Below are 15,606 nucleotides of genomic sequence, written 5' to 3'. Positions count from 1 at the left end.
TGTTTCTGTCAGAGGCTGTAACGTTGATGTTGTGTCAGCGTTCTATTTTCACTTCATTTAACTGCTCTTGTGACTGAAGATCCGCTTTGAGGCTAGCATTAGCATTGGCGCTCATGTTAGCATGGTGAGCTAGCATTAGCATGAGGTCGCTCCAGCTCATCTTTCTGTGCAGATGAACGGGAATCGCATCAGATTAACAGATTAATTTACAGGTGATTTACTGAAGTGTTCATGTTTTTATTCAGCGTCCTGGTCCAACTGTCCAACCACAGATAAGAGAGTCCATTGTGCTTTGGGGGGGGGGCAGAATGTACCAAATGTGATCCTGTGCAGAAATGCTTAAAAACGTATGAAACCGGGATTTTTCTGTCAGGAGAGCGATGTGTTGATGTTCCAGCTTTTTCAGTTTGGACTTCATCGACTGCAGAACGCGTCAAACTGGAAGAAAAACAGGTGAAGTTTTGAAACGGTCACACCAAAAACCTCAAGACGAGAGAAATGATGTCAGAAGTGAATTCTGGGCTGCAGCCAACAGATTCCAACAATCTTCTGTGAAACTTTGTAGTTTTCTGTCTTTCATTGATAGTTTTGTCTTTAAAATGCCAGAAAAGACACAGGCGTCTCCAGACGTCTTGTTCTGGACACCAACCGTCCACACAAATAACTTCAGTGTGAGAATCTCGTCTTTTCGGCAGCTTTCCAGGAACTGTGACGTCAGCTGTTTTGATTGGCCGGTTTCAGGTGACGTCGGCTGTTTTGATTGGCCGGTTTCAGGTTTGTTTTCCTCTTCCTGTCTTCGTGCCGTGGTCCTTTCTCATCATTCCCTGCTGTCGTCCAGAGGAGTCAGTTGATTTCCTTCATCCGGCACCAAAGATAACGTTAAGAAAGACGCAGATCAGCACCAACCCGTCCCAGTGTGTCCCGGGTTTTAGTCTTTTCCCGACTCCCTCGACCTCAGTTGACCTCAGTTGACCTGGTCCACAGGACCTGATCTGGTACTGCTGGACCAGAAACTTGTTCTGGTTCTTGCTGAAAGTGTCTTCTTTCACTCTTTCTGTCAGGATTTGATGAAAGGATGCGCTCAGAGTAAAGGTGAAGAGGAAGATGACGAAGAAGAGAAAGAGGAGGACGGTGTGGAGGAAGAGGAGGAGGAGGAGGAGGAGGAGGAGGAGGAGGAGGGAGCGTCCCCGAGTGTGGATGAGTCGACAGAGAAAGTGACCGAGGAGGCTGAGAGTCCTGTGAGTTGATGAATGAATGAATGAATGAATGAGTGAGCGAATGATTCCTGCTGACTCTAACATGAAACACCTGATGTTTGCAGAAGCCTGAAGAGCTGAAGGAAGAATCCAAAGCTGACGAAGAGCAGAAAGGTGAACATGATCAAACAGATCAGAGGACGCCGCGATGACACGCTGCGTCCACAGAGACGAATCATGAAGGAACCGTAAATCAAACCCGTTTCTTTATCGACAGCAGCTGAAGTCACAGAGCAGCCCGACGACGGCAGCAGAGCGGCCAATGGGACGGCAGACAGCGGCTCCACGAGCCAATCAGGCTCCAGCAAAAAGGTACGAGAACTTAAAGAGTCTGTTTCTGAAATGCATCGGCCCCATCTGGACTGATGCTGCTGGACTTTTACTTTTTCCACGTAAAGTTCGGGTTTTTAGAGCATCTCAGTTTGGTGTCGTATCAGGAGGCTCTGTTCTCAAACTTCTGTCCGTCCTCTCAGCTGTCTCTCTTCAGACGGTTGTCCTCCTCCAGGTCCAAGCAGACCGACGACAGGGACCAGACCCCAGCAGAGGCGTCGGTCCGCGGGGACGCCGCCGCGCAGGGCGAGCTTCCCTCCTCTGCCGCTGCTGGGAGCAGCGAGCCGGAGACCAACAGAGGCGGAGCACAGCAGCCGTCTTTGCCCTCTGGGGCCCGGGGCCCTCGCTCTGGAGCCTGCAGCGTTCTGTGATCCCACCAATCAGAAGCTCTCAGGTGGCGGAGCAGAGTCCCACTGGAAGGAGCCGGTGGACTTTTCCTGTGAACAGTGTTACTCACCAAAACGCTGGTTTGTGTCCTCTGACAAACGTGTCCATGCGTCTCCTGGAAACGTTTGTTCGAGAGACATCGAAGCAGCGACGTGCAGCTGTAGCTTCTTCACAATAAAAGCCAGCCTTGTTTCACCAGTGAATGCTTTTACTGTGAAGCAGCAGCAGGATGTGAAATCAGCTTCAACACTTTCTGTTCACAAGTGACCCGCAGCCTCCTGCTCACCAGTATGACCAGTGCTGCCACGTCGCTGGGCGGTTTTCACTTAAAGTTTGGAGTTTCTGTGGTGTGGCACATATTTCCTGCCCAGCAGCTGAGCCTCAAGGTGTGTGTGTGTGTGTGTGTGTGTGTGTGTGTGTGTGTGTGTGTGTGTGTGTGTGTGTGTTTTAAACTGAGGATGTAAATAATCATATTTATTGTGTCCTTGAGCACGTTTGCACTTTTCATGTGATCCTTATGCATTTGAAGGTTTTATATTCTGACCTGTTATCCTCATTTATCTGACTCATACTCAGTTTTTATCACCTGGACTTTTGAGACATCAGTAAAGCGTTTTGATATAAAGCTGAACGGGAGTCGTCCTGTTTGTCTCACAGACAAACCTGCAGACACCAGACACTGGACTCCATCAATGATGTCTGTTTGAAAAACCTTTCGTCGGCTGCGTCGTTCACCTGGACATTGTTAGATTTTGTCAGCTTTTTTTTTGTCAGATTTTTTTTTTTTTTTTTTACATCAGAAAGTTTCAAAAACGTGTCTCAAAACAGCAGATGTCCACCAAGCTCTGTCGAAAAATATGGGTTTTATTATATAATGTAATCATAAGTGACAAATAATTCACATATGTTCCTGTGGGACCAGTTGCAGATTGGTTAAAATTAAAAGTGACAATAGTAAAATTTTGAAATTTCAATAAAATAATTAGTTATTTTTGAGGGAACTGTTTTGGTGATCATGGCTGGAGCCAGAATAATAGAAATCCTGAGGTCTGAATTTTAGCTTTGATTGATTACAAACTTAAATTTCAAGTCACACTATCTCAGCCTTTACAAATACTCATCAATTCATCATATTTCATCAGTTTTTAATTAAATTAAAGCAGAAAATGCATGAAATTAGAAATATGGACGGCAGACAGGTTGACTTTTTTTTCCAGAAGAAGAAGAGCAGGAGGGAGATGAAAGAGAAGAAGAAGTTGATGCCAGGAACTGAGTGACACATTTCACGTCTCAGAGGTGAGTCTTAACACGTTTCGAGCCAGTATCACAAAATGTTAACTGATATTTCTTTAAAAGTCTCACGTTTTGCGGATGTGTTAATGAAATAAACTCTCGGGTTTTTAAGTTTTAAAGTGTGTCGCGACCAGCAGGTGTCCGCAGTTAGCTAACCGTCTTCTTCTTCGTGGTGTATTTTGGTCGTCGTTGAGTGTTGACAGCTCGGAGGAAGCCCGCAGCTCCTCCGTGTTTTTCTCCGTGGAAGTTCGATTTTACTTCTGTTTTCACCTGAAAAAATAAAGACCGTCACTACGTTGGACCGGCAGCAGATGAGAGGAATGGAGGAATATCATAACGGCAACGAGGTTTGTCCCTGAGTCGACCTCTTTTTCTGACATGTCAGCTAGATAGCTAAAAGCTAGCTACCCAAGCTAGCCGCTGCTAACGCTACGCCCGAGATGATTTGTGATGCTAACGCTTGTTTTTGGGGTTCAAGATCTTATGAAAACGCTGCATATTATAGCCAGATATATTATTAAATAGTATTATAATATAATAGATATATATATATATATTAGCTGATGAGCTGTGGTAGTTAGCAGGGTGATGGAGGTGAAAGGTTCCTGTATTCGGGTCCTAATGCTAAACTCTGATGTGATACGTTCGCTGAGGTTAATATTGATTTATTGTTTGTGTTTTCATCTCATTCTTCTTACCTTTTACTCGAGTTCATTTTAGCAGTTTTCTCATGTGATGTATTTAAACCTTGTGTGTCCAGTGTGAGTGATAACCTGCTGCTGTCTGGGTCTCATTTTCAGGGCTCGTTCAGCTCTGAAGAAGCTGACAGCATCGTCAAAGAGGTAAAGTCAAACTTAAGCTACAGCATCTCCGTTTGTCCCCCTTTAAAGTAGATTTAAGGTTGTGAAATTCTGACTCTTCCTCACACGATCTGTGTGGACTGCTGTTACAGAGGTCCAGTTTCTGAACGGCCTTTTAATTTGTCCAAATGTTTCCTGTTAAAATATTTTCCAGAAATGCTTGTGACTGTTTAGAGCTGCAGCACTTCATGGAAAGAAAATTTTAATCCACCTATTTTGATCATCTGATCATCGATGAATCGTTTGCTGTTCCAGCCTCTTCAACGGGAGGATTTTGGACTCTCTGATGATCAGAATCTGTTGCTGCTCGGTGCAGATCAGCGCTCGCTCTTTCTTTCCGTCTCCTCGGGGCGAAGCAGCACCGGCTGACTTCCACATGACCGCAGACACTGACTGGTTGTGTGTGTTTTGTCTCAGTGCATCGAGAACGTCGTCGGCGGTGACGACTACAGCCAGAGTCAGGTGAACAAATGGACGGCCAGCATCGTGGAGCGCTGCCTCACACAGCTGGTCAAACAGGGGAAACCATACAAGTACATCGGTGTGTGTCTGTCGGCTGTCGCGCTGCTTTCAGTTGTGTTGCTGCAGATTTTACAGTGACATTTTCTTCTTCAGCAGTTCAAATTTCTTCCCGTCCCCATTTCCCAAAATATCAGTGTGTGTGTTTTAGATCTGACCTGATGAGCTGTTTACTGTGGCTGTGTGTCCCTACAGTGACGTGTGCTGTGATGCAGAAAACAGGAGCAGGCCTCCACACGGCCAACTCCTGCTACTGGGACACTTCTGTGGACGGTGAGCAGAGTTTCCAGCTCCTTTCACTCCCGCTGTTTCTCCTCCGCTCCCTCTCACTCCTCCATTTGCCTCCAAACGTGAACCTGTTTGTGGTTTTGTGTCTGCAGGAAGCTGCACCGTCAGATGGGAAAACCGCACCATGTACTGTGTGGTCAGTGTGTTTGCTGTGGCTATTGCATAGCACACACACACACACACAGATAAATGACCACCACCACCGCCGGAGGAGGCCTGCATTGTGTTCCCGTGAACAGCAGGGGGCCACCAAGTGCCACAGTCCACGTCCACACCCTGTGCTCAGCTGGAAGCCTTCACCTCTGCAGAACAGGCAGCAGCCTTCAGATGCATGTGAACGTCACCATCGTACTGTGTTTCTCTTCTCATGTCGTGCTTTAACGCTTCCAGGTTTGGCTTATTTATCACTCGCTGAGGCCTGACAGCATGCAGCAGATTCTTCTTCTGTGTTTTTTTTCCCCTGATCTTTGTTATGTGAATCACATCAGCGAGAGGAAGGATTTTTGTACTCAGAGCTGTTGGCTGCAGGAAAATAAAGAGATTTACGAACAAACGTCAGAGTCCGGCCGTTTCTCTTCAGTGATTAAAGAATGTCTGTCTGAATGAATGAGTGATGAATGAATGAATGAATGTCGTCTGCGGCTACAGATCAGAAAAGGACCTGAAGTTTAAACTGTCTTCTGTCACTCGTGGACGGATCACAGAAAAGGAAATTCACTGATGACAGTGAAACAAACCAACGACCAACAAGCAGCACACTGACATCATGACATGAGCCGTTTTTACTTTTATTTAAAGGTGCAGTCTGTCAGAAAAGGCCAACTTTGAGTTCATCCTCCACCAAATGTAGCTGGAAGCTGGAAAACATTTCAGTCGTTGAATTCTCAGCGAATGATCACTGACTGTGGTGAACGCAGCACAGTGGAACCAGAAGGGAACTGGTTTTTGTCATTTTCCAACCAAACCAGATGAAAAACAAGAAAAAAAAAATCAGAATCAGCTTTATTAGCATGAACACATCCACAGATTTTGACTGCAGGTAGCTCAGAACAGAAACAACAAAGGCGGAGAAACGTGAAGAAGAAGTTGTTGTGGAAATTCTCTGCTGCTGCTGAAGAATGAAATGGAGACTTCTGCCGGCCGACAAGGTTTTATTTCCTTTGCAAAGAAAAAGGTCAATCATCACCCGAGCGGTAGAATGAAGAAAGACCCCGAGCATGGGGAGAGCTAAACATTTCTACCTTAGGAACGCCTCCCCTACCCACAGGTGTGTAGTCACACCTTTTGGTCTGCTGTGGGTATCGGAGCCGACTCCCGAGGGGGTGGCTCACACAGGAGGCATCCTGCAGGATTTTGTATGTTGGTGTTAAGAGGTCTACACATCACAAAAAGACCTGACATCCTGGTGAGATAAAGGGAAGTCAGGCGTCTCAGGGAGATGAAGTACAAAGACTTGAAATTGCAATCACAAAGTCCACTGATGGTGCTGAAGTCCTCCTCCGGGACTCCGTGAAGGAAAGCTGGAAGCACTGAAGCAGTTTGTCCGAGCTGCTTTTCATGCCTGGCTCGAGGGCCGTTCGCCTCCCTGACTGGGGGAGTTTGAACCATCGTGAGCGGCAGATGAAAAGCTAAACCAGTTTTTAAAGAAGGAAGAAAGGTGTTGAAAGCAGCGATTGATGTAACAGAAAAGCAGAAGGAGCTCGTGTTGTTTCCTCGGCCCGTTCTGAGAAACGGCTCCTCGTCTGTGGCGTAATGTGAGCACCAAACCGCCGGCCGCCGTGAACCTGCTCGCTGCTACTTGGGACGTTTCCTCCGTGCGTTTGTCTCCGCTGGCCGTCTTTAGAAGTTCTCCTTGTTGAAGATGAACTTGACGTCGGCCTCAGAGTGAGACAGACACTGTTTCTCCAGAGACTTGGCCAGCTGAGGGGGGCCGCACAGGAACACCCCCACTCTGGACCTGCAGGGACACAAACACAAGCCGCGGCTGTCGGTACTACGAGTCGCAGCAGTGGTGGTAGTCCTGGAGCTTAGCGGTAGTATCAGTACTAGTAAAAGTAGCAGTCGTTGTAGTAATAGCAGAGGTAGAAACGGCAGTCACAGTAATATTTATACAGTAACAGTAGTGGAACCGGTATTAGTATGAGTAAGAACAGCAGTACCAGTAACACTTATCAGTCGATGTGCAGTAGTATTAGGGTTGTGTGTGTGTGTGTGTGTGTGTGTGTGTGTGTGTGTGTGTGCAGGGCCTCACCTCGGGTGCTTCGACGTGATGTTGGTGAACTCGTTGTCCCAGTTGGGCTTCCCGTAGTGCGTCTTCTGTTTGAGCCCTGTGATTGGATCGTTCTCGGCCTCGTGGTGGACACGGAAGTGAGCGGCCTGGCGAGACAAGGACGATGTGTTTCTGAACTCAGAATTATGGGATGTCGAGTTCGGAAAGTGTTTTGTCGTAGTCGAGGTGAAACACTAACCTCTGAAAGGTCGGAACACGCTGACGTTCATCCAAGTACCACTACAACAACAGTATCTCCACCTGCTACTTTAAAATACTTCCTATACTGTTAGCTGTTTCAGCCAGTGGGCCCAACGTCAGGGTCGGGCCCCTCCAGAGGGTCAGCAGATCAATGTGAGGGGTCCTCAGATGATTAAAGAAGAATTTAAATTGTATTTTTTGGACTTTTCTCTAAACTTTTGCTGCTGTTTGTAAAATATTGACCGTTTTCACCTCTCTGAGCTTTGCAGAATTATTTAAATGAAGCCACCAGAGTAGTTGTAGTACTTGTAGTTTGTACAAAGTGCCTCTTTGGAGCCTTTGGTGGAATCTAAAGCTGCAGTAGAAGCATACAGCAGCAGAAATACTCCTGTCCAGTGCTTGAGGAAAAGAAATGGCCGTGAAGCGGCGCTTTGAGCCCGTCGTACCTCCGTCTCCTTCCAGCGGGTGAGGTAGATGTTGTAGCTGAGGAAGTCGGTCATGTTCCTCTCCGCCATCTGCCCCTCCAGAGACTGCAGCAGGTCCGCAAACCACTCGAAGGCCTGCGTCTCCGGGCACAGCCAGTAGAAGTAGATCTGCGGAGGACAAAGAGTCAGCCGGTGGACTTGGAGCTGCTTTGTTTGTCGCCGGCGTGACGGCCTCCCTCACCTTCTTGGTGAACACCTCCTGGTTGTTCTGGATGCGTTTGTACCACACGGACTTCAGGATGGAGGCGAAGGGAGTCACGCCGATTCCTGCGCCCACCAACATCACCACCTCGTAGCGAAACACGTCTTCACTGGCCGTCCCGAAGGGGCCGTCGATGGCCAGCCTGACCACACACACACACACACACACACACACACACACACACACACACATAAACTGGTCAGGATGGCGACAGCGTGAAGGACATCAAAACGTTCTGGATAAACGATAATCACGTGTCCTCCAACTGTCCATCAGCGTGTGTCCAGGAGCATCTCATCTTCTGTGTTTATGCTGCTTCTAGTTACTTTATGCAGTACTACACGATGTACTATTATAGATGAAGCCGCACAGCAGTAAAATAATTAATTTCACCTTCACCAAAGAGATGGGAGGAGCAGGAAAGAGTATTTCTACACTGTGGTTTTACTGCTTTTACTTAATGAAAGATCTGAGTACTTCCTCCATCTCTGGGATCAGGATTACTTCAGCGTGTCAGAAACCTCCTCAGTTCAGTTTCTGAGCCTTTATTTTGAACAAATATTCTAAATATTTCACACATATTTTTATTGGGACTGTACACAGGACGAGTACAGAGATTTTCTTTGGGTCTGTCCCTGCGTTTCTGAAACTACTTACAGATTAATTGAAGTATTAATGGAGGATTTATTGACGCTGTAGAGTACAGGAAAGGTTTAAGACAAACTCTAAAGGTGCTGGATATTTGTACCTCAATTCACCCAATGTTACTGCAGCCATGAGTACTCAGTGTAGTGAAGAAGTACACAGCGTCTCCTGAAGGACGAGTTCAAGAACTGAATCACTGTTCAAAAGGTTTGAGAGTGTTACTGCTGTTCAGTAGAACCGATTGAAACCTTCATGGCTGAGATGCTCTACAGGACCCAGATCCTTTCTTTGAGTAAAACTCGCAGTAGAACAATGAAAAAATACTCCAATCAGACCACGTTTGAGGTGTGTTTGACGGCCTGGTTGCTGTTTGGGCTGTTTATTGTAACCCTGAGGGCACTTTGATCGGCGCCTCTGAACAAAGGCGTCGCTCTTCGCTCTGCAGAGAACACAACAAAGCTGCCTGTCGGTCAACTCATGTGACGTCGGGGGTGGAAGCACTGGATGATTTCAGCGTTTCTCTGCCTCTTCGCTCACTCCTGAAAGGGGAAGAATTGGAAAACTCACAATAAACCACTGCGGGCTGTCAATGCGATCCCTGCTGCCTGCTTTTCAAAGGAGCGCTGGATCGAGGAGGCGGAGGCTGCAATCAAATATAATCAAGAGCAATTTCAGACACAGTTTTCCCCTTTTATCACCACCTCGCCTGCTGTCATACTTGGGCAGTTTCCAGGCCTCCTGAGTCTCGGTTTTGTCTCCGCCGCAGGCCTCGTACAGCGCCTGAGTCCAGTCTCCGACGATGCGGATGTGGGCGCTGAAGTAGTCCTCCTCGGGGGCAGAGGTCAGGGTGAAGGGGTGCCACTCCAGCCTGGAGACGGACGGACACTGGATGAAGACGTACTGACCCACCTCCATGTGGAAACCTTTCTTCTTCATCTGCAGCTCCAGAGTCTTGGAGGGGTGCATCACCACCTGAGGGACAGGTGTGGGCTTGTTAGAGTGCAAATCAGGGACGTCATATTTACACAGGATGCAACTGAAACTTACATTATTGATCCATAGTTCTTTTTTTAGCAATTACTTGATTAACTGTCTGTACAGAAAGATGTCAGGAAACAATGAAAAGCTCCAATCGCAACCTCCCAGAGGCCGAGCTGACGCCTGCGTGCCTCGCTTTGTCATTGTAGTCGTCAATAAATCAATATAAAACAGAGTAAGACAGAAATCCTCTGGTTGAAGGAGCTTAAACCAGAGCTCTTATTTCGTCTGGACCTGCATCAGGATACACTCAGATGCCAGTTTATTAGGTACACCTTGCTAAAACTAGTGCAGTCTAATGCAACAGTTCAGTAAATCCAGCCTGGACGGAGGTTTTAAAAGGTGTTGTTGAACTGCATGGCATCACACAGAGATGCATTTCTGTCGTTTAGGTCCAAGCTTTCCACCTCATCTCAGTGAGATCCGACGTCCTGCTAACAGCCAAGCAAACGCACGGGCATCTCAAGCCCTCCATACGCAGACATTCAAGTCGTCGCCTGTCAGGCCTTTCGATGTTCTTTGACAGGTCGCGGCCGTTTACATCGCTTTCATTTTAGCACATACGCACCTTGGTGATGACCACTTTCTGGTGGGATCGATAGATGCGGACCAGCCTCTCACACACGTAGAGGATCATGGGCCCCACCACCCACTTCCACGTCTGGGAAAAGGAAAAGAGTACGTTACTCCTCACAGCTCAAAAACGTATTTTGGTTGGTAAAAGTTTTCCAGAAAGCCCTTTTCAGACATGAAAGGATCAAACCAAGCAGACACATGAAAGGCAGCTCACCATCGGTGGGTTTCCAGCAAACTCTGGCACAGCGCAGCCGGACCCGTTCTTTCCCCAGTCCTCAAACCGTTCGGCACAAACTTCAGGCTTATTCGTGTCCAGGCTGCCCTTCGTCTGTCCTCGCACAATCCGCCTGCAGCCGGCGAACGACACGCCAAGGAGTGGATATTTGATAATGAGCACGACTTTATTTAGTATTGGACCTGAAACAAGCATTTCAGGAGTCCAGGTCCAAGCCGTTTGCAAAAGCTTCATGTTCGAGTCGAGGTCAGGGCCTGACGAATCTGCAGTTTTCCAGCGTGAACGCCAGGACAAACCTTTCCATCAAAACATTATTTCTCAAAACAAAGTTTTCTGTTCAATGAACTGAATTATGAGTGAATGTTATCATTTGTTTTATTGACCTTTGAGCCATAATTTCCATGTAAATGATCTTTTAATTTTGTCCTGAATTGCGAAGCTCTTCATATGAACGTGATAAATGCTCATTGATCATCGTTCTGATAATGACCATCGTGATATCACGGCTGGTCTCTGAGATTAATTAACTGTTTTGTGTCGTCTCACCCGAAGCCGTGGAACACCAGCCCGATGAAGAAGATGACGAAGAGGTGGTGGGTGTACCAGAACACCTCGAAGTAGGACCGGCGGATGACCTCCATGGATGAGGTGATGATGAGGATGAGGGCCAGCGTGATGGCCACGCCCGTCAGGCCGGCGATGGTGGTGAACATGACGATGGTAGGGTTCTGCATCCACACACAGTTTGACTCGTCACAATCAGTTTGCTGCCTTTTCACTCACTCAGATATTTACTGATTATCATCTTCAAAACTCTCTGCCCTCATTTTCTCCTCAAATACGACCACACACATCATTCGTCACGGCGTAGGTCGCGGTCACAAGGTCGTCACCTCAAACAGTTCCTCACTTGAATCATCCCTGCGGGTCACGGTCATTGGCTAACTTCCCTCGAGAAACAAATGTCTGTTTTGTCATAGTTCCTCTCACCGTTGAGGCGGGCGGGAGGAACGAACTGCGGGCCGTGAGGACATTAAAAAGCTAACAGGTTAGCGACAGCGCTAAAGTGGGACGCTTGTCTAGAAATAAGGTTTGTCAACGTGCTGAAAGAGGTGGACGCGGCAGCTGAAAGGCAGTTACTGACAGCAGACGTCATTCTGAATTTAGGATTCACAGTAAAAAGGCAGTGGAGGAGTTTTAATTTTAAGATTGAGATGTTTTTAGCATAGCTGGGATAGGCTCCAGCCCCCCGCAACCCCGAAATGGGATGCGCGGGTAAAGAAGATGAATGAATGAATGAATGAATGTTTTTAGCAGGAATTTCATCATACGTGTGTCACAGCTGCTGCACACTGAATTGTTTGATATTAAAGTTCACGTCAAGGTGACGAGAAGCTGCATGTTTTCTGTTTTGACGGCTCTGAAGAGGCAGCTCTGTCCTCTCTGGAGCTGAAAACTGAATCTGCAAAGAGGAAGTTTCTCCAATGACAATATCTGAGGGCAAATACCTCCGAAGAGGAAGTACGTGAGATGAAGTAATGCGACTTTTTTTCCCCATTGAAACCAAATTTTGCAATTGTGGGACTTTCACAGATTTTAGCAACACAAGAAGCATCGAAATGAAATGTGAACATGAACGTGTGTTTTCTGGTGACCACGACTGACCGTCTCGTTGGTCCGAATGGGGTTGAGGAAGGAGGCGTTGTCCCCGTTGCCGATTTCAGACAGAATGAAGGGCAGAAAGCTGCTGTTGCGATTCAGCTGGGCGTCCATGAAATACTCAAAATTAAACAAGTGTGCGATGATGTGCACAGCTGCGGGAAGGCGAGACAGGAGAGACGTTAGAGGACAAAGTGTGTCTAAATAGTCAAAACTGATGTCAGACCAGTGTCACGGGTCACATGGGATCAGTGAAGCTGCAAAAACAAAATTCAGCTGCAGCAGAAATGCAAAACAAAGTTCCAGCTATAAATATTTCATTGATTGCATTTTATGTAAATTTGACTTTTGTGACTTTCCATTTTTATTCTTGATTCAAAACCCTCTGAATTAACATGTTTTAAGTTGTGTAATGTATAAAGTACATTTTTCAACGTTGTGTGTCAATAAAAACACAGTTTATCAGCTGAAGTAACAATAAACATAATAACCTTCATTTGTAAAGATGTTAAGTGCTAAAACGTTTCCTCTGGAGGACCTCAAGGCTCGGTCATAGGCTCCTAAACCATGATCTGACATCATCAGCACTTTGTATTTTCTTAATTAAAGACACAGTTCATTGTCTTCGTTTGGAGGAGGAAACAACCACAACATAATAACCTTTATTTGTGTGGAATTTAATTTATGGTGTTTCAGAACTGCCTCTCTCAGCTGTGGTGCACCTCAGGGCTCTATCCCTGGTCCTCTTCTGTTTTCTTTTTGCTGCTGCTTGGTCAGATAATGTTCAGTAATGACATTTGTTTTGTTCCAGTGACAATAAAAACACAGAAACTTCAAGTATCTGTATATAATCACAAATAATACCTGTATGGAAGGCGATCATGTAAGCCACCAGCTTGTGAAAAGTGAGGTTTCGATCGAGTTGGCGAGCTGCTGTGCGGCTGCAGTACTGAACACCGACAAGACAAAGAAACACTGCAAATGTTAAAATAACGAGCAGCGAGAAATCGAAGCAGAAACTAATCAGTTAAACCCAACAGCAGCAAAGATTTGTCGAGCAGATGGTCTCAGTCCTCATTTGCTGGAGATCAGTCGTCGCCTTCATGTCGACATGGAGTCGAACAGTTTTTCTGCATACCTGGATGGAGCCGCGAAGGAAGGAGAGGAGATTTCGGCAAACCGGCAACAAGATGAGCATACAGTTGAAGTTGAGGCAGGCGGCGGGAGCTCTGGCCCACGACAGAGCATGCTGAGGGCGTGAAAGACAGTAATCAGATTACTTTATGGAAACCAGTACTCTTAATGCTGTTTGAAGGAATGCAAATGAAATCTGATCTATGCCTGTGTGCTGTATGGAAGCCGAAGAATGACAAAACTAGACTAGATTTGATAAACTTGAAATTTTCTTCCCAGCTGAATCGATCTGTGATGTTTGGCAAATTTTAAATTAAACTTCTAAAATTCAGCTTTCATTTTGATTTTCATGTCCACGGCGGCTCAAAAATCAATAGATACTGAATGAAATTAAATCTTAAACGTGAAACCCAGGATCATCTGAACCTCCACATTGAGCTGATGATGTGTCTGGTCTTTGTAAAACAATGCGAAGCAGCAGTTTGGACGTTGTTCCTCTTTTCTGTCCGTTTGTGCTGAAACTTGAATGTAAGGAAAGAACACCGGCGGACTGTCAGAGCACCGGCGTTTCACTTTGATGTGTTGACTCAGTGTATCATGACGCCGGCCTTGACCACAGAGCAAACTTTGACCTTCGCCTCAGACCCACTTCCCTGCCCTACTTCAGGTGTGAAGTGCTGATAAGGTGCAATTAGTGCAGGTGTGCAGGAGTTCGGCAGCTCTGAGATGCCTGAATTCACCGTTCGGCGTTAAGGATTTTGTGCTGTGGCAGTTTGATTTTCAGCTGGATCATCAAACTCTGTCTGTGACGCCGCTTCATGAGGCGCCTGGGGCCAATCTCAAAGACCAAATTTAACAAATCAGGAGGTCAGAAAGCAGCGGCAGATCACAAACGTGCAGCCGAGCGGAAGAAAACATGAAGTGAAAACATGAAGGAGATGCGAGGATTTGTGACAGGAAATCTGTGGGAGCAGATCAGCGTGAGGGAAATCCACACAGAGGGTTTTTTAAGATGAACTTTCTGCCTCACTCGGTTTGATTCTCGTTGATCTGCTTCACAAACTGTCACCAGTGTGCCTCAAACATCAAAAACGTCGAAGAAAATCACCAAATATTCACATTTCAGATGATGGAACCAGAGAAATTTTGCCTAAAACATGACTTAAATGATCGATGGATGTCCAGATTTTTGCAGAAGGATTTTCTCCTTTGACTCATCGATCGATCGACTAACTGTTTGATCTCTAAGCTTCACCAGCTCTGCTCACTGTTCTGCTTCAGGACGTTCAGTTTCAGGAAGGAGGAAGAGGAGTTTTGCGTTATTAAAGAGCTTTGATGTTGTCGCCGGGCAGTTTAAAGGAACTGAAAAAGACTGCGTCCTGTTTTTGAGATGACTCGTTTCACACTCTCCTGCATCCTTTGAGGACGTTTTTTTCTCGATGAAGCGTTAAAACATAAAGAAACACACTCTGTCACTGCACTAAGTGTGTGTGATGCTTCTTTAGGAGACGGAGCAGCATCTCACAGGTGGAGCAGGTGAAGGTGGAGCCGCCGACCGCTTCAGCCGCACTCTCAATTCCTCATATCTACATGCAAATGTTGGCCCGTCGTGTGAACACCTGTGCAGCCGCAGCGACGCTGCAGGTGGGACTCACCCCGAGCAGGACTCTGGTGTAGAACCACCGCTCCACCAGGAAGGCCATGTAGAAATGGACGAACAGGAAGGCGTTGATCCCCAACCAGACCAGCTGGAACACACATCCAGACACACAGTGAGTCATAACAGTTACACAGATGAGATAACGCAGTACTCGGGTGACAGGACTGACACTTGGTTCATCACACGCAGAGACGCCGCGTCCTCGACCTGAAGGACAGTTTGCATTTCAAAGCTCAGAGCCGCTCAAACTGTTTTTAAACAGGAGCTGTTGGCTGGTTGTTTTGTTTGAATCATTTTCAAATTGCATGAAATACCTGAAATTATCCAATAAAGAAGCAAAGATTTTTTCTAAAAGTGTGGAGCCGAAGCTTTGAATTTAACTCGAGGGTCCAGCTTCACAGACGTGGACGAGCTTTTGAACATGACAAGACAGCTGAGGCTTCAGACCTCAGTCGAGTCTGGATGTGCAGGAACTTTGTCCAGCGTGAAGTTCTGAATTCGGTTCAGGATGGCAACGATAAAAATACCTGTAATCGTCCTCACTCCAAACTAAATCTGTGCACGTTTGA

At 46.5% G+C, this 15,606-nt stretch overlaps 3 protein-coding genes across 4 annotated transcripts in view; 2 read left to right on the top strand and 1 right to left on the bottom strand.

Moving 5' to 3' along the window:
- The first annotated feature begins 1,064 nt into the window (after positions 1-1,064).
- On the top strand, positions 1,065-3,359 carry LOC143315856 (uncharacterized). Of its 2 annotated transcripts, none has more exons than XM_076723373.1 (4): positions 1,065-1,238; positions 1,322-1,370; positions 1,474-1,568; positions 1,762-3,359. In XM_076723373.1, the coding sequence occupies exons 1-4, from the start codon at positions 1,068-1,070 to the stop codon at positions 2,149-2,151; spliced, it is 705 nt and encodes a 234-aa protein (XP_076579488.1). In that variant the 5' UTR covers positions 1,065-1,067; the 3' UTR covers positions 2,152-3,359. The 2 variants fall into 2 exon arrangements, with proteins under 2 accessions (XP_076579488.1, XP_076579489.1); XM_076723374.1 differs by having other exon boundaries at positions 1,730-3,359.
- Positions 3,360-3,449: 90 nt separating this feature from the next.
- On the top strand, positions 3,450-5,486 carry LOC143315867 (dynein light chain Tctex-type 1-like). The gene is made up of 5 exons (XM_076723391.1): positions 3,450-3,613; positions 4,067-4,108; positions 4,544-4,667; positions 4,841-4,918; positions 5,026-5,486. The coding sequence occupies exons 1-5, from the start codon at positions 3,578-3,580 to the stop codon at positions 5,097-5,099; spliced, it is 354 nt and encodes a 117-aa protein (XP_076579506.1). The 5' UTR covers positions 3,450-3,577; the 3' UTR covers positions 5,100-5,486.
- Positions 5,487-5,695: 209 nt separating this feature from the next.
- cybb (cytochrome b-245, beta polypeptide (chronic granulomatous disease)) overlaps positions 5,696-15,606 on the bottom strand; it is a 10,097-nt gene continuing 186 nt past the window's right edge. Inside the window, exons 2-13 of the mRNA XM_076723336.1 lie at positions 15,033-15,125; positions 13,382-13,492; positions 13,108-13,192; positions 12,250-12,398; positions 11,131-11,312; positions 10,564-10,696; positions 10,342-10,434; positions 9,454-9,707; positions 8,070-8,232; positions 7,850-7,996; positions 7,185-7,309; positions 5,696-6,890 (exon numbers count right to left, since the gene is read on the bottom strand). Of these exons, the coding sequence (XP_076579451.1) occupies positions 6,773-6,890; positions 7,185-7,309; positions 7,850-7,996; positions 8,070-8,232; positions 9,454-9,707; positions 10,342-10,434; positions 10,564-10,696; positions 11,131-11,312; positions 12,250-12,398; positions 13,108-13,192; positions 13,382-13,492; positions 15,033-15,125 (1,653 nt within the window). The 3' untranslated portion in view covers positions 5,696-6,772. The remainder of the gene's footprint in view (positions 6,891-7,184; positions 7,310-7,849; positions 7,997-8,069; positions 8,233-9,453; positions 9,708-10,341; positions 10,435-10,563; positions 10,697-11,130; positions 11,313-12,249; positions 12,399-13,107; positions 13,193-13,381; positions 13,493-15,032; positions 15,126-15,606) is intronic.

Source organism: Chaetodon auriga, chromosome 23 (assembly GCF_051107435.1).
Source record: "Chaetodon auriga isolate fChaAug3 chromosome 23, fChaAug3.hap1, whole genome shotgun sequence".
Classification (NCBI taxonomy): Eukaryota; Metazoa; Chordata; class Actinopteri; order Chaetodontiformes; family Chaetodontidae; genus Chaetodon; species Chaetodon auriga.
The sequence above is the reverse complement of the archived record's forward strand: the minus strand, read 5'-3'. Positions and strand labels throughout refer to the sequence as shown.